The 18,893-nt window shown below is 41.3% G+C and overlaps 1 protein-coding gene across 1 annotated transcript in view; it reads right to left on the bottom strand.

The window, feature by feature from the left end:
• SLC35F2 (solute carrier family 35 member F2) overlaps positions 1–18,893 on the bottom strand; it is a 44,124-nt gene that overhangs the window by 11,075 nt on the left and 14,156 nt on the right. Inside the window, exons 2-3 of the mRNA XM_038762020.1 lie at positions 5,883–6,058; positions 3,841–3,968 (exon numbers count right to left, since the gene is read on the bottom strand). Coding sequence (XP_038617948.1) covers positions 3,841–3,968; positions 5,883–6,058 — 304 coding nt within the window. The remainder of the gene's footprint in view (positions 1–3,840; positions 3,969–5,882; positions 6,059–18,893) is intronic.

The following is an 18,893-nucleotide window of genomic DNA, read 5'->3' as shown; positions in this document are numbered from 1 at the left end:
ACTGTAAGACTAATTGCTACGATGGTGAGAAAATTAGTTATGGACTGGTTCGCTCTACTCCTAAATCTCTTTTATTTTATCCCAGTCATTCCACACCCAGAGTCTGCAAATTACAGCATTAGGCGAGGGGCATTTTTCAAACCAGTGTCCTGATCTCTGGCTCTTTTCTTTAAAAACTCTTGTTTGTAAGTCTGTTTAGTCTGGTTTTTTTCGTGGTATTTGTTAAACGCTTACTATGTGCCAGGCACTGCACTAAGCGCTGACGCTGATAGAAGCTAATCAGGTTTGATACAATCCTTGTCCCACATGGGGCTTAGTCTTAATCCCCATTTTACAGATGAGGTAACGAACAGAGAAGTGAAGTGTTTGCACTGAATTTCTCCTCTTGAATACCACAACATTGTTGAATTTCCACTGGATAAGTGGAAATATCTTACTGAAAATACCTAACTGTTACTGTTCATATTATCTGGGGCAGTGAAACATTCGGACACCTCAAAATGAAGATATCGGGTCCAATAAAAGGTATAAAAGAGAGCAAAATATGTAAAGTTTAGAAAATGCTGAATAAAAAAAGGTCACTTAGCAGACAACTGGTGGAGTCAGGATTAAAACCTCAGGTCCTTCTGGCTCCCAGGCCCGTGCTCTAACCACTAGACCACACTACTTCTTGGATGAAATTCTTCCTGCAGCTTTTTGAGACTGTCACAAAGTGCTTACTGATCATTTTCCAAAGTAACAAGATCAAAGTCAAACATGATATGGCTAGGGATGTGTTACTTTGTCTCCTCCTTTATCTTGGCTTATAATTTTGTCTACAGCACTAATCTCTTCAATGTTTTATTGAGCCTGGCTGCCGTAACAGCCTTTTAAAACGTAAAAGTCATTTACAATAATGGTCTCTCACAGGGTTCACAGCCAAAATCTGTCAAAATAACCTGACGCTGCATAAAGCATATTTTATCCTCACCCTCAAAAGGCTTGCTAATGCCCCAATTATATTTTTCCTATTTAAATTTCGTGTTTTTGCTTTCCTGGTTTTATTACCTTTCAACCTCTAGATCTTTCCTCATTTATCTGGCTCCTTAGTCAAACAAAGGGGACAGATAGTAAAGGTATCTTCATTATCTTTTTCATTCAGCATTTTCGAAACTTTACATACAACACTTCTCCATTCTTCTCTCTTTCATACTTTCGCTTGTGCCTGATAATTTCCATTTTGAGATCTCCAAAGGTTTCACATGTCCCAGATAATATATACAAACAGATATATTTAGGTACTTTCAGTGAGACATTTCCACTTCTCCAGTCCAAAGTGGTATTCAACGGGAGAAATTCAGTGTAAACATTTCATTTTTCATTTTACAACTGAATTCTGAGACTTTTCTAATGTTTAACATTAATCAGCACAGCCTAGCTAAGAAATTCAGTGACATCATTAGCTTGTTTTAGTCAAGGAATGTCTACCAACTCTGCTATATTGTACTCTCCAAAAAGCACTTAATACAGTGCTCCGCATGCAGTAAAATGCTCAGTAAATATAATTGAATGGTTAACATTGTTTTTGCTGGGGCTGGAAGTATCCTCAGCAGTAGCAGTGTGGCCTAATGGAAAGGGCACAGACCTGGAAATCAAAGGACCTGATTGCTAATCCCAGCTCCGCCACTGGCCTGCTGTGTGACCTTGGGCAAGTCACTTCCCTTCTCTATGCCTCAGTTTCCTCATCTGTCCTTCTTCTTATTTAGACTGTGAGCCTCCTGTGGGACTGGGACTCTGTGCTTGGTACATAGTAAGCACTTAACAAATATCCTAATTATTACCACCAATATTTATCAAGAACCTATTGTATGTGGAACACTGTACTGCGAGTTTAAAAACACCTGACAAAAGTAGAAGGCAGTCTCTGTCTTCCAGATGCTTACAATCATCTGGAAGTTTATTCCATGTTTCGTTGGTAGTTATTAAAGAAATGAGGAATGAGCTGAAACAGTGAAGACTAATAAAACTATGAAAAATAAAGCATAAAATCAAAGTTACCAATGATTGACTTAATGAAAGTAGGGAAAAGTTAGGTTGAGTGTAAGAAGCATTGCTAGTACCAGTATTTAGCACTGAATTATTGCGCGGAAGGAGGCTAAGGAGGCTAAGGAGGAGAAGGTAAACCACTTCTGTATTTTTACGGGGAAAACTATGGATTCACTACTGGAACGATTACAGGTGGGGGTGGGGCGTTCTGGGAGAGATGTGTCCACAGCGTCGCTATGGGTCGGAGATGACTCGACAGCATAAGACAAGGTAACATATGTGAGAGATTATGAAAATCAACCACCATTTTTATATATCAGAGATATCATATATCAAAGATATCAGAGCTCAGAGCCTGTGGGATTTCTCCGTCTTCCTAAACCCTTACTCATCTCTCTTCACTTGAGCATAAACCTCATTTATTCAATCCTATTTACTGAATGAATTACTACTTACTACCTGCCTGTCAAGGTAGTAAGTAGTAATAATACTTAAAAAGCGTTTGCTGTGTGCAAGAGCACTGGGAAAGGGTATACAATTGGAAATTAGACATGGATACTCTTAGGCCCTTAGTACTGTGTTGTACGCAGTAACCACGCAATAGATATCATTGATTGATTAACATATAATTAATGAGGGGAAGACAGGTGCTTATGGAATGATCAATTTGCTAGGAGGTGAAACGCAATCCAGGCAGTACAGCACTCCCCTCAACTTCACTGCCATTTATAAAACACGAGATAGTCGCACTTACTACGGCATTGAGATGTTGGGAGACTTTAAGGAAATCTGATGGCAATGCCTCTCTCCTACTCTCTAGAACTGAGAATTAGTGAAATGCAAAATGTGTCACCTGTTTGTCACTGGAGAAAAAGGGAGATGGGAAAGGAGTATACATTCCTGGCCACAACTCCACCTCTCCAAGAGTTTAAGATGCTTTTTTATTATGTTTCATTGAATTCCCCACCCCTTTCGTTGTTCTGTTTTGTTTATCATTTACAAACACCCTCCCTCCCCAATCTCATTAGTGGTCAAAGGATCTATTTTCTATGTGATGTTCTAGTTATTCAAAAACAGAACTTATTGTCATCACTCCAATCAATCAATCAATGGTATTTATTAATACCTCTAGACTGTATGATCCTTTTTTATGATATTTGTTAAGTGTTTTCTATGTGCCATGAACTGTACTAAACACTGGGGTAAATACAAGATAATCAGGTTGGACACAGTCCCTGCCCCATGTGGGGTTCACAGTCTCAATCCCCATATTACAGATGAGGGAACTGAGGCCCAGAGAAGTGAAGTGACCTGCCCTAGGTCACACAGCAGACAGGTGGTGGAGCTGGGATTAGAACCCAGGTCTTTCCGACTCCCAGGCCTGTGCTGTAACCACTAGGCCAACCTCCTTGTGGGCAGGGAACACGGCTGCCAACTATGTTATATTGTATTCTCCTAAGTGCTCAGTACAGTGTTCTGCACACAACAATAATGATGGTATTTGTTAAGCACTTACTAAGTGCCAAGCACTGTTCTAAGCACTGGATATGATTGACTGATAAAATCCTTACTGTTTAGAGTTCCTAACAAAATAAGCATCCTATTCACAATTTGAGCACAGAATGGCTTGGGCACATTTTTATTAATACCCAGGAATGATACTCAAGGAGCATATGTTACACTGTAATAGCGACCACACTTCTATATATTTGGATTTTCTCCAGATAATCGGAGCTACTCCATATCTCTCCCTCCTAACAACCTAATTTATTTGTTGCAGCTCTAATTTCAGAGGTGGCAGGAATTCAATTTTACCTGAACACTTGTTAAGGTGGTGTACTGATAAGCTCTGACAATCAGGTAATTAGCTTCGACATCCGCCAGACCCAACAGGATGTATTTCCACCATTTTCGTTTCAGAATGAGCCAAAGACTGCCGTTACCTTAAGTGAATAAACAGAGGTAAATGTACATTCAATTTGAATCAACACTGCATTTTATTCACCGATTTAAGTTTTGAAGTGAAGTTTAAACATTTCCTACACTCAGAATGAAGTCTGCTAACTCTACATATCTCAACTGTTTCAGGTATCCTCTCTTTTTTTGGTATTTGTTATTATTATTATTAATAATAATAATAATTATGGTATTTAAGCACTTACTAGGTACCAGATTCTGTACTAAGCACTGAGACAAATACATGATAATCAGATTGGACACAGTCCATAGCCCACTTGGAACTTCAGTCTTAATCCCCATTCTACAGATGAGGTAACTGAGGTCCAGAGAAATTAAATGACTTGCCTAGCACACAGTAAATGCTTAATACCATGAAAAAAAAAATCCTTGCTTAGGTTCTCGGGCCCCACTGAGATTCAATCATGATTTTCATTGGGAGACCCTATCATGTTTACAGATTTAAGTAGAATTATTTCTGCCATTAATGTGTTTTCACTACACATTTTGGCTACGATGCTTTTTAGGGAATTAGGGGACATTTTTCCAATAATGGAGGCTTGTTTGGATGAAACGCAGTGTAACAGTACAATCTCGGAAGAAACAGCCATATGCATACGTGCATGGTCATTGGACATGAGCGGCAGTGTGGTTTACTAGATAGAGCTCTAGTCTGATCGTCAGAAGGACCTGGGTTCTAATCCCAGCTCTGCCGCAAGTGTACTGTGTGACCTTGGACAAGTCACTTAACTTCTCTGGGCCTCAGTTACCTTATCTGTAAAAAGGGGATTGAGAGTGTGAGCCCCATGTAGGTCAGGGACTGTATCCAAACTGATTAACTTGTATCTACCCCAGTGCTTAGAACAGTGCTTGGCACATAGTAAGCGCATAACAAGTCCCATAATTATTATTATTACATGGGTGAGTACATTGCAAAGTTTTCCTAAGGTGAGGTGAGAATACAACCGCCCTGATAAAGAAAAAAATGGGTTTATTCTATCTTCACATCCCATTCAGTTAAATGGCACCTTTCACTTAACAGCTTAATGACCTGTTATTATCTAATGCTAATGGAGAACAAACAGCTATTGATACAGGCTATAATCCTTTGACTCAAAGTAATCAGAGCACTTCCAAAATTAAAGGGAAGGAGAAGGGAGGCCTTTGCTTGAACCCCTCTTTCACTTCTTAATGAGACAGTTCATTAAGAAACACGGCATTAAAATTCACTAGCAGTATCAGGAAAGAGTACTAAAAAAAGAGCATTGTAAATGAGAATCATTCTACTACTACTGACTCAGCATTTTTCCCTAACATTCTCCTTTGTTAGTGGAAAGTTGAATGTCTATTCATTTTGTCTCTGCTTTTCCTGTCAATTATGAAATGCATAAATCCAACTGAATATCTTTTTTTTCTGGTATTTGTTAAGTGCTTATTACGTGCAGGCACTGTACCAAGCGCTGGAGTAGATACAAACTAATCAGGTTGATCACGGTCCACGTCCCATGTAAGGCTCACAGTCTTAATCCCCATTTTCCAGATGAGGCAGCTGAGGTACAGAGAAGTTAAGTGACTTGCCCAAGGTCACACAGCAGAAAAGTGGCAGAGCTGGGATGACAACCCAAGGCCTCCGTCTCCCAGATCTGTGTTATTTCCATTAGACCACACTGTTTCTCATCTATATTTCAAAATATCTTGGTTGAAACATTTTCTGCAGATAGGCTCAATTCTAATCATCGTATTGCTAGTACTCCGAGATCTCACTCTGGACTTTTTTATTTTTTAAACAATCTCTTTCTTTTGATTACTAACTGCCGTTTTTTCATTCTTTCCAGAAATAGGAAAAGTACCCAGAGAAACAGTTTGGCTAAAAAGAAAAACAGCACCAATGTTTAACCTACCAGTTCGAAATGCCAACATTGATGTGTAAATTAGAAACATCAAACAATAGTTGATAAAGCTCTGAAGCATTGGCGTGTTCACTTTGTATTTGTCTGCCAAATACTGACTGGTGACAGCAGTCCCGCATATACACAAGGAGAGCATCTGACCCAGAGCCACGGTTTTCAAAATATTCCTGAGAATAAAAAAGAAAAAGAAAATTCGATTGGTAAATTAATTGGCAAGTTAAGAAAAAAATCACAGCTTGGTTCCCAGCCTAGAAGAAAAGTTTAGTAATTCTAAGTGAGGCTCCGTTTCCCATTATCAGTACCTTCGCTATTATTTTTCAAGCCTTGATCTTTGCCTCCCATCCTCTAAACACCCCCTTTTCCTCCCCCCAACATCACCTAAACTCTTTTGAGCCATGCACTCCGATGGCTCTTTTCAAGGCTTAGAGGCGGCATTTCTTTACAAGGGGTTTAAAATCATATAAAACTTGAACACTACTGCAGGGAAGCACTTAGTATAGACTACGCTTCACAGCCCACTAGGAAACTGAATTTTAATTTGTGTTCCTGGTGTGCAGCGGATTTTTCTATTCCACTCATTTGGAGTTCAGAAGAGAAAGTATAGATATTATTATTAGCAGTAGTAATAATAATAATAAGGTATTTATTAAATCCTGTGTAGTAAGCACTAGGGTAGATAAAGGATAATCAGATCGGTCACATGCCCTCCTCTCCATTCCCATTTTTATCAGTGGCTACTCATTCTCCCCAAGTGAACCATCCATGAATCCCAGAAGATACAAGAATATCTACAGTGACTCCCATGATTCCCACAGCTGTGACCACCACCGACTCCGCTTCATCTAACCCCTTGTGGAGTGGCTTAATCCCCATTTTCCAGATGAGGAAACTGAGCCACAGAGAAGAGAAGTGACTTGTTCAAGGTCACATGGCAGACAAGTGGCAGAGGCGGGATTGGAACCCAGATCCTCTGACTCCCTGGAAAACACCCACCTAACTGAGAATGAAGTGTGCCTGGAGGCATGAGAAGCAGGATACAATAGCAGATCAACTGTATTTTTTGAGCACTTTTTGTGGGACACAATCCCTAGCCATGAGGATCTTACGGTCTACAGGGGAAGACAGATATCTCTAAATTGTAAACCTGTTATGGGCAGGGAACGTGTCTATTAATTCTCTTTATTGTACTCTCCCAAGTGCTTAGTACACGGCTCTGCCTGTAGTAAGTGCTCAATAAATACCATTGATTAATTAAACTATATTACAGATAGGGGAAAGAAAAGGGTAGGAAGCTACATACATAAATACGTTTTGTGGGGCCAAGGTAAGTATCCGGTGGGTACTACGGTATAATGTATATATATGTATATTATACATGGAAGACATATGAAGCTGTGTACATATAGATATATACCTCTATATTGGGATTTATATCTATATATACACACATGGAAGACAAAATTTGAGGGAACATGTACTTCAAGTGATAGTATACTTCAAGTGTACTTCTAGACTGTGAGCCCATTGTGGGCAGGGATTGTCTCTCTTTCCAAGCACTTCATATAGCGTTCTGCACACAGTAAGTGCTCAATAAATATGATTGAATGAATGAAGTTAAACCTTGAGATGGCAGGGGAAGTTTCTAAAAAAAAAAAATGTTGAAAACCCCAGTTTGGGGGAAATGCAGGGTAAAATATTCCTAAAATGGACTTTGCTATTTGATTAATTAACTGAAGCAATTAAATTCAAAATATGGGAGGAAGGCAAGAATGGAAAAACCCGTTCCTAAATTGGTATTTCATTTGGAGAACATGTTCTGCATTGTAAATTTGTAGAGCTAAGCAAACTCCCATCTCGAACATTTGGTTGGATGGAAAATAACAGATTATATATTCCGCTTCCAATTAAATTGTTCTGTTTATCACTCAGAGGGATCAGCTCACCTCATGACATCATTGGCTGGAGCCAAATTAATTCCAATGGATTGGAACAATAGAGAACTCAGAAGAGAGGTTTCTTTACACCGCAAGCTCATCTCTAGACCGTAAACTCATTTTGGGCAGAGAATGTGTCTACTAGCTTTGTTATATTATACTCTCCCCAGCACTCAATGCAGTGTTCTGCACACAGTAAACACTCAATAAATACCAATGATGATAAATAAGGAGCCAGTGGGTAGATTCTCTCTCTTCCCTACCAGCTCAAAACTGAATAATTTTGCCTCGGCTGGGGAATCCAGTCAAACAAAGAGCTGAAGGTCTTCCAAAGAAGGGAAAGGATGCAGATAAGTGATGCTGCTAAATTTGGGGTTGCCCAGGTTAAGTAAAGGACTTGTACCAGTCTAGGATTGGTCTGAGGTTAAATTTGACTATCATTTTTAAAGTCCCCCTTTCCCAATCACTGTTGCTATTAATTTGAATATTTCCATCTGAGGGTACTTAAGAGTCTGATGTTTAGAAGCAGCTTGGCTAAGAGAAGCAGCATGGTTTAGTGGAAAGAGAACAGGTTTGGGAGTCAGAGGATGTGGGTTCTCATCCCGACTGCCACACTTCTGCTGTGTGACCTTGGGCAAGTCACAACTTCTCTGGGCCTCAGTTACCTCATCCGTAAAATGGGGATTAAAAGTGTGAGCCCCACGTGGGACAACCTGATTACCCTGTATATACCTCAGCGCTTAGAACAGTGCTTGGCACATAGTAAGTGCTTAAAAATACCATTATTATTATTATTATTGTGATATCTCTTGTCTCTAAAGAGGTGATGTCCTTGCAATCTCTCTGCATTTGAGGTCACTAATGCCAGGGAGCTGCCAAACGCTTAGTACAGTGCTCTGTATACAGCGTGGCCCAGTGGAAAGAGCATGGGCTCTAGAGTCAGGTCATGGGTTCAAATCCCAGCTCCGCCAACTGTCAGCTGTGTGACTTTGGGCAAGTCACTTCACTTCTCTGGGCCTCAGTGACCTCATCTGTAAAATGGGGGTTAAAACTGTGAGCCCCCCCTTGGGACAACCTGATCACCCTGTAACCTCCCCAGCGCTTAGAACAGTGCTTTGCACATAGTAAGCGCTTAACAAATACCATCATTATTATTATTATAATTACACAGTCAGCTCTCAATAAATGAATGAATGAATTGGGGTTCTTCACTAACTGGATACTAAATTCCCCAAAGAGGCAAGTCTCAACAGCAAAAATTTCTAAAAGTGTCCCCTGCCTCTTCAAAATATGACATTATTTACTAAGCGCTATGCGGAGCACTGGGGTACATATGAGACCTCGATCAGACCCTGTTCCTGCCCCATCTGGGGCTTATATTCTGAGGAGAAGGGGTATTTTATCTCCATTTTACAGGTGAAGAAAATGGGGCACAGAGCCGTTAAGTGACTTGCCTAAGGTCACACGGTAGCTAAGTAGCCAAGATGGGATCAGAACTCAGGTCTTCTGACTTTAGTCCAGTGCTCTTTCCGTGTTTAAATTGATCCAGTCACATAATATTGGCAGCGTGTGGTCTGAATGTTACTGGGGTACACCTGCTAGTGTTATTCAGGACAAGATAAGGAAGGCAAAGAAACCCAAGAGTGCTCCCTTTCCCCAGAACAGTTCCAACTGGTGCTGGTATACTTTGCAGTCATTTCCTATCTGGCATGTGGCAGGTAGCACAGTCCTGAACAGCTGCATAGTAAGCACTTAAAAATGCCATAATTTGTATTATTGTACTCTGTATTGTATATTATATGTGTTATATCTGCATATATTTGTAATTTATTTATTGACATATTAATATTTGTCTCCTCCTCTAGACTGTGAGCTCACTGTGGGCAGGAATCTGTTTATTTGTTGTTCTAGTGTCCTCTTAGTACAGTGCTCTGCACACAGTAAGCACTCAATAAATACAATTGAATGAATGAATACACCTCCCGCCCACCCCCGACCCCAACATGAGGGTTGCATCTTTGCTCCTAATTGTTCCTTGCGGTGGCTACAACTCACTGTATGCATAAATATAGTCAAATCCGGGGCAAAATATTCTGCTAAAGTGACCGGAAAAGTCACCACCTCCAGTGTCCATTTAAATTCTAAAGTTGAAGAAATCTGACTAAGCAATAAGAAGCACTAAATACAATGCCTGGCACATAGTAAACTCTTAACAAATACCATCATCATTAACAGTAACGATGATGATATTTGTCAAGCACTTACTCTGTGCATAGCACTTTTCTTCTAGGGTCTTGTCTTATTTTATGTCGTCGAGTCGTTTCCGACCCATAGCAACACCATGGACACATCTCTCCCAGAACTCCCCGCTCTCCATCGGCAATCGTTCTGGTAGTGTAATTCATGGTTTTCTTGGTAAAAATATGTAAGTGGTTTACCATCGCCTCCTTCCGCACAGTTTACTTGAGTCTCCGCCCTCAACAGGGTAAATAAAGGGTAAGCAGGTTGTCCCTTGTGGGGCTCACAGTGGGACAACCTGATGGCTTTGTATCTCCCCCGGCGCTTAGAACAGTGGTTGGCACATAGTAATCGCTTACCAAGTACCATCATCATCATGGATGATGTACATGTATATATGTTTGTACATATTTATTACTTTATTTATTTATTTATCTTACTTGTACATATCTATTCTATTTATTTTATTTTGTTAGTGTGTTTGGTTTTGTTCTCTGTCTCCCCCTTCTAGACTATGAGCCTGCTGTTGGGTAGGGACTGTCTCTATGTGTTGCTGACTTGTATTTCCCAAGTGCTTAGTACAGCGCTCTGCACAAAGTAAGCGCTCAATAAATACGATTGACTGATTGACTGTCTCCCATACTGCTGCTGCCCAGCACATGTGAGTTTTGACTTGTAACAGATTGCCTTCCACTCGTTAGCCACTGGCCAAGCTAAGAAGGGGATGGGTAGGCCTCCGCTTGACTCTCCCTCCCGCAGCTGAGATTGGTAGAGTACTAGAAAGCACTAGGGTAGATACAAGGTTATCAGGTTGGAAACAGTCCCTGTCCCATGTGGGGCTCACAGTTTTAATCCCCATTTTACAGATGAGGTAACTGAGGCACAGAGAAGTGAAGTGACTTTCCCAAGGCCACAAAGCAGACAGGTGGTGGAGCCAGGATTAGAACCCAGGTCCTTTTGATTCTCAGGCTCGTCTAGGCCATGTCTATAAGATTGTCGTCCTGGAAGGAACCTCAGACTGTCCAAGGGATAAATCCTCTCACAGTTTCTTAAATGGAATTTCCACTGAAGTTATATCAATTGCAGGATATGATCCAAAACATGAACTTCGAGTTAAATCTACTAGGCAAACAAGAGAACAAGAGGACAAGAAATGACTCTGAGCAAGAAGAATGCAAAGGCATTAATAAGAATCATATCTGACTATTTTTCTGTTTAGGGACAGTATTTCCATTACTCCTTCCATGACTTTGAAGGCAAAATTCAAAATTTAAAAAGATATCTGATGCCCCTTCCCTCCTGGGCTCCTTTTCCAGATCTTTTTAATATTTTTAATTATTATTATTATTGTTTGGATAGTTTTTAAATGCTTACTATGGGCCAGGCATTGTACTAAATGCTGGGGTAGATACAAACTAATCAGGTTCAATGAAGTCATTGTTGCACATGGGTTCACAGTCTTGAGCCCCTCCCATCCTTTACAGATGAGGTAACTGAGGCCCAGAGAAGTTGTTGAGTTGCCCAAGGTCACACAGCAGACAAGTGGCAGAGCCATTTGAACCGTCGCTAATGAGAAGCCATGTAACTGGTAAAGGAAGTGCTCTTTCTGTTGAGATCCTAAGGGTTTTTGTTCAATTTAAAGCCATCACCTCAAAGTCCTAAAAAGAAATTCCATCCTTTCACCCCGAAAAAATATTTCATTGCTACAGCTCTTATGCTCTAGATTGCTTTCATGCTCTCATTTCAAAAGAGCCAAAAAATTAGGCTGTTCTTTGCATCGATCGGAAAAATAAGGTTACAATTCAGTTTTTAAACGTGCCTTTGGAATGCCGAGCACATACTCGTGGTTTGCTTAATGCCACAATAAATCTGTGCTCTAAGGTTGCATGTTCTAGCCCATTGTCAGGAAATGCAGTGCTCAAATTAATAAGTTTTTATGGCATACGGATTATTTGGAGAATCTTTAAAATACATTTCACCTGCCAGCTCTGGGAAGGCTTCTAGAACATCATACTGATTTTCAGCAGATTTGGAAACTTGCAAATATGAAAAGAAACTCTAGTAAAATGTCTGCTTTTAGACCCCTCAGGAAAAAGCTCCTTTGACTTCCATGGGCTAGTGAGGAGCTGGGGCTTGTGTGTAAACAGTCTGTTCCCAATGCCTTTGTCGAGACTGAAAAAAAATATAAAATAAAAAACTTTGGCTTCCTTGGTCAAGTTGCCCTGCTACATAACAATAATAATAATAATAATGGTGGCATTTGTTAAGTGCTTACTATGTGCAGAGCACTGTTCTAAGCGCTGGGGAGGATACAAGGTGATCAGGTTGTCCCACGTGGGGCTCACAGTCTTAATCCCCATTTTACAGATGAGGGAACTGAGGCACAGAGAAGTTAAGTGACTTGCCCAAAGTCACACAGCTGACAATTGGCAGGGCCGGGATTTGAACCCACAACCTCTGACTCCAAAGCCCGGGCTCTTTCCACTGAGCCATCTTATCTCTATTTCTATTACTCAAAAAGTCAACTAGCGCTTTGCCTCGTCGAGAAAGGGATTGTCTCCATCTGCTGCCGAACTGTACTTTCCAAGCGCTTAGTACAGTGCTCTGCACACGGTAAGTGCTCAATAAATACGATTGAATGAATGAATGAATGAGAAGCAGCATGGCCTAGTGGAAATCAGCACGAGACTGGGAGTCGGAAGGATCTGGGTTCTAATTCCGACTCTGCCACTTGTGTGCTGTGTGACATTGAGCAAGTCACTTGACTGCACACTGCCTCAGTTTCCTTATCTGTAAAATGGAGATAAAATATCTGTTCTCTCCCATTCTTGGTGTGCAAAGCCATTGAGGAGCAGGAGCTATGCCTGATGTGATTATTTTGCATCTACCTATTGTATCTGTTAGACAGCAACATGGCATAATAGATAGATAATAGAGCCTGGGCTTCAGAAGGTCATGGGTTCTAAGTGCTTAGTACAGTGCCTGGCATATAGTAAGCACTTAACACATACCATCATTACTATTATTGTTATTACCTCAGACTTAGAACAGTATATGGCCTGCAGAAAGCACTTAATAAATATCATTTTTAAATGTGAGTCAAACACCACCTGAATTTCAAATGTAATATCGCAACCTACTTGCAAGAGGACAGAGAGGACAAGAAAGTGGAAATAAAAACAAATGCATAAGCTGTACTTTTGCAGGGACAGAGGTTATTAGCATATGGAGCATCCAAAGGTTGGCCACAACAAACTCCAGAAGGAGAGAGGGGCTGAGGGAGGAAGTGAGTGAGGAGAAGAGAGAAATAATAGCAACAGGAAATGTTGTGAAAGCAAAGAAGAGAGGGAAAGCACCAAGCTGAAGGAGTCCCTAAATCATGGAATGCCGGTTATGAGGAGATGAGGCACCACTCAGGAATAGAGGACAAGAGGTACAGAAGAGCCGATGGCCTAGTGGATAGAACACGGGCCTGAGAGTCGGAAGGACCTGGGTTCAAATCCTGGCTTTGCCACTGGCCTGTTATGTGACCGTGGGTGAGTCACTTTACTCCTCTGTGCCTCAGTGACCTCATCTGTAAGATGGGGATTAAGACTGTGAGCCCCATGTGGGGCCGGGACTGTGTCCAACCTGATTATCCAGCATCTATCCCGGGGCTTAGAACAGTGCTTGACACATAGTAAGTGCTTAACAAATACCATCATCAGTAGGTACAGAGGATGTTTGCCGACTTGTACTTCCCAAGTGCTTAGTACAGTGCTCTGCACACAGCAAGTGCTCAATAAATACGACTGAATGAATGAATGAAATGAGGAGTTAAAACAGTCCTCAAAGAAAGTGGGGGGAAGAATGTAGAAAAGGATTTCGCCAAAGCCCAAAGCAAAGAACAACAACAACACAAAAAAACCAACAACAACAGGATCAAGGGGAAATAGCAAAGGACAGTAGAGAAAAAAGACCTAACTAGCCATCTATCTCCCGATTGATACATATGAAGCAAAATATGACATGATGAGTCATTCTTCCCTCCCTGATACTCTTGAAAGATTTCAAACACAGGTGGAGGAACTAGAAATAATTTCAGTCCACCACAGAAAAAGAAGGAGGGGGGTAAGACGCAGAAGAGCAAAAGCATGACATTGAAGTATAAAGCAGACAGCGGGAGAAGTCGGGAAAACCTGATTCCATGAATTGAAAATTGCTACTACACGGGAGTAGTATAAGACCTAATTAACTTGTACCAAACCCAGCGTTAGACACGTTTGACACGTAGTAGGCTTTTAACAAATTACCATAAAAAATATCCAGTCAGGCACAGAATGGGGCACTAAAGGATGATATAAGAAACACAATTAGAGAGCCAAGAAAGCACAAGGTGTAAGGGGACTGAATTTGTGATATGTTACGGCAGTCTGTCTGGGAATAAGATTATAATGAAGTGATGGGTTGGTCTGTGTAGGGTTTTGGGGGTTTTTTAAACATTAAAATGAGAATGGGGGAAAATGTGGTGGGGGTGGGGGGTGTCTTTTAGTGGACTTGATTCATTAATTGGATACAAGGCACCTGGAAACAATTAAAACCTGGGTGGAAGGACAATTTTAAGGACATCAGTGGACTAGGCTTAAAAAAATAGGGTAAATGGACCAGAAGGAATAATATTAATAATGATGATGATGGTATTTGTTGAGCACTTACTCTGTGCCAAGCTCTGTTCTAAGCGCTGAACTAACAAAGCACATGTGAAGAAGAGGGTGGTGAAATGAAATGAGAGAGACTTTCTTCTTCAACCAGTCACTGGCCACTGTCAACAGAGGCATGTTTGGGATGAGGGTATGGAGGATGTGGAGGAGAGAACTGAAAGCCAAATGTGCCATAAAACAATTGATAAAAGAATTAGGCGTTCTTATTAAGGCATCATAGTGGATGGAGTAGGAAATGTTAAAGACATTGGGATGGATAAAGCAAGGCATTTTTTAAAAAAGCAAATACGCATTTGCAATAAACTGGGGGCATTAATAATGATGAAAACGAACAAGATTACACAATCTAAGGAAACAATTGAGGGAAACGGGTCAAGAGGCAGGTAGAAGGCTCAGGACAGAAAGGGTAGGGTAAGCAAAGCATGCAGGCCTGTTAGACATACTTACTGAGCACTTACTGTGTGCACAGCACTGTACTAAGTGCTTGAGAGAGTAGGGAAAATGACAGACAGGATAAAAGTCTTGGGCATAATCACTGATTTTCATTTAAAAAGAAATGGTTTATGTAGGACAGAAGAGTCATTTCAAGAGGTGGTGGGAAGTCAATTGCAGTTTTGTGGAAAGAGCACGGGCCTGTAGGAGTTAAAGGACCTGGATTCTAATACCGGCTCTGCCACTTGATTGCTGTGTGACCTTGAGCAAGTCACTTAACTTCTCTGTGCCTCCATTTCTTCATCTGTAAAATAGGGATTCAATACCTGATCTCCCTCTTACTTAAACTGTAAACCCCAATCTGAAGCAGGGACTGTGTCTAACCCAATACTCTTGTTTCTGCCCCAGCTCTTAGCACAGGGCTTGACACATAGTAAGGGCTTAACAAATACCTACGCGTTGGGATCTGTAGCATTAAAGCACTTGAAATTCACCCCACCCTGGGCCCCACAGCACTTATGTACAGATCTATACTTCATTTTAACATCTGTCTCTCCCCTCTAGAATGTAAGCCTCTTGTAGGCAGGGAAGGTGTCTACCAACTCTGTCACATTTTACTGTCCTGAGTGCTTAGTAAAGCACTCTGCACATGGTAAGTGCTCAATAAATAATAATAATAATGGCATTTACTAAGCATTTACTATGTGCAAAGCACTGTTCTAAGCACTGGGGAGGTTACAAGGTAATCAGGTTGTCCCACGGGGGGGCTCACAGTCTTAATCCCCATTTTACAGATGAGGGAACTGAGGCACAGAGAAGTTAAGTGACTTGCCCAAAGTCACACAGCAGACAATTGGCAGAGCCGGGATTTGAACCCATGACCTCTGACTCCAAAGCCCGTGCTCTTTCCACTGAGCCACGCACTGACTGTTTTCACCTTCTTCTCCAATCAGTCAAAGCCCTCCACCCTGCTGCATGAGAGAAGACAAGGAAGATGTTAGGAATCAGAGGCCACATGCTTTGTTAAATGACAACTGCAAGATCGAGGTGGATGGGTGGAAGGGATCGAGGTGGAAGGGATCTGAAGCTGTGGCAGATGAGATGAGTCAAGGGAACGCACAGATGTGCCATACAAGGAAGAAAGATCGTAGACTGTCTGTGCAAGTATGAAAAATCTGTGTCGAGGACTAGAACCCAGGTCCTTCTGGCTCCCAGGCCTGTGCCCTATCCACTAGGTCATACTGCTTCACTGTACGATACCACGGAGTTGGTAGGCACGTTCCCTGCCCACAATGAGCTTAGTACAGTGCTCTGCCCACAGTAAGCGCTCAATAAATACTACTGAATGAATGAATGAGCTTAACTCTCCTTCTGCTTCACTGTATTCCACTGCGTCCCTGGACATGTTCCAAGCACTTAGTACAGTGCTCTGCACATAGTAAGCGCTCAATAAATACAATTGGTTGATTGACTGATTGAACACAAACCAGTGTGGGGTTTATATCACTGACAGACTGATTGATGGACAAGATATGCATTTAGCCAGGAACAGAAAAGCTTCAGCTCTGTGAACACAATCTAGTCTTCCTCCTTCCATTTTTGATTTACTTCTATACACAGTGGCTATGGAAATGGAAAAAAGTGATGGTAAAATAACCCCATAGCTTCTCTGTAGTTATGGCCTGCAAAACGCACCAGTCAAAAACTAAGTACTCTAAATTTTTAAACAAGTCAATGGCTTGGTTTCCTGCAGAATCAATAGCTTATCATTATAGTTTTCTTCCGTTGCCGTTCTCCTTTCCACTCAAACGAACCCCCGTTGCAGCTTTAATATTTCCCACAGCACTCCTGCTTTTGAAAACCAGGGCGCAATTCAAACCAGATGCCAACTCTCCACAACTTTTGTTAAAGCATAGTTGGCCAACTGATATTCAGGCAAGAAGGTTTGGCGATATGACAGCTCTCTGCCCGCCCCCACCACCGTTTTGGAACATTCTGGGTTGGGGTCAGAGCTGAGAACTTCTGAGGGCAGAAGGAAAGGAAGGCAGACAGTTGGAAGTTCCTGTTGGCTGTTAAATGTGCTCCATCTGCTTCACTCAAATCCACCAGAAATAATCATCATATATTAATTTTTCTCCTTAGAGCTGAGATTGAATGGAAGTGAGAAATAAGTTACTCGCCTTAATTTGGAGGTTGTCTTAGACTAAACCCTATTTTCCAGCCTTTTCCCCAAACCTAGCACAAGGCACTTGACCTTTTTGTTTTTTGTGGTACTTGTTAACTGCTCACTATGTGCCAGGCACTACACTAAGCGCTGCAGTAGACACAAGATAATCAGGTTGAATACTGTATTCAGCATTGTCATACATTGCCTTTTGTTAATCAAATCCTCAGCTTGGCCCTGAGGTCTTAATCCTCCCTGGCGGTAACTATTACCTTGCAAAACTTGACTAACAGTTTCTGTTGTGAACTTTTCCCATTTGTGCTCCTACTTAAATCCCAATTTGGATGTCGTCCAGTTTGGTCATCTGATACAGCTATGGTCACTATATACGGACAGAACTCTTGATCAGCTCCTAGGTGGTGTTTCAATCAATCAGTGGTATTTACTGAGCACTTACTATGTGCAGAGCACAGTACCTAACACTTGGGAGTTGACTGTAAGCTCGCTGTGGACAGGGAATGTGTCTACTGTTGTACTGTACTCTCCCAAACACTTAGTACAGGGCTCTGCACACAGAAAGCACTCAATAAATACGACTGAATGAACAGAGGTGGTAAACACATTCCCTGACCAAAACAAGCTTACAATCTAGAAAGGAAAATAGTAGCCTAGAGTTCCTGCTATCATATCTTCCTTTAGAATGTTTCAATTCATAACGGCACATTTTGACCCTCATTATCTCATGGGGAATAAGCCACAGTGGAATCGAATATTCTGTTGAAATAACTAAATGGATTATTGGAACTGGAAAGTTGGAGTAATAGAAATAATGACTGCCCGCCTTTCCCCACAGTATATATAAAACCTCTTCCCTTCTGCTCCTCACTGGACCCTCCCTCTAGGCAGTACGTGATCATAAGTTTTTGATATCTGGAACCTAATTTGTTTTTTAAATGATATTTGTTAACTGTCAAGCACTGCCTAAGCACACGGGTAGATACAAATAAATCAAGTCGGACACAGTCCCTGTCCCACATGGGGCTCACGGTCTAAGTAGGAAGGCGAACGGGTTTTGAATCCCCATTTTAAAAGTTGAGGAAACTGAGGTACAGAGAAGTTAAGCGCCTTGCCCAGGTAAGTGACACAGCTAGGATTAGAACCCAGGTCCTCTGACTCTGAGGCCCCTGCTCTTTCCACTAGGCCACCTTGCTTCCCAACCTAATTTATCCAGCGAATATTCCCGTCCAATTTTTGACCTTTTTGAGGGGCCTAATAAGCCGTGCTGTCATCCACAAATTAACAAGCTGCATTCTACTGGACATGCACATTAGCCAACTTAGAAATAACTACTGATGATGATGATGATAATAATGAAGGTATTGATAGTATAAGAAGTTGCTCTCCTCAGCTAGATTGTAAACTACACGAAGGCAGGGATCATATCTATTAACTCTATTGTACTCCCAAAGGTTTATAATAGTGTGCTCTGGCCAGAGTAAGCACTAGATAAACACTACTGATTGACTGATGGTTT

This window comes from Tachyglossus aculeatus, chromosome 20, assembly GCF_015852505.1.
Source record: "Tachyglossus aculeatus isolate mTacAcu1 chromosome 20, mTacAcu1.pri, whole genome shotgun sequence".
Classification (NCBI taxonomy): Eukaryota; Metazoa; Chordata; class Mammalia; order Monotremata; family Tachyglossidae; genus Tachyglossus; species Tachyglossus aculeatus.
The sequence above is the reverse complement of the archived record's forward strand: the minus strand, read 5'-3'. Positions and strand labels throughout refer to the sequence as shown.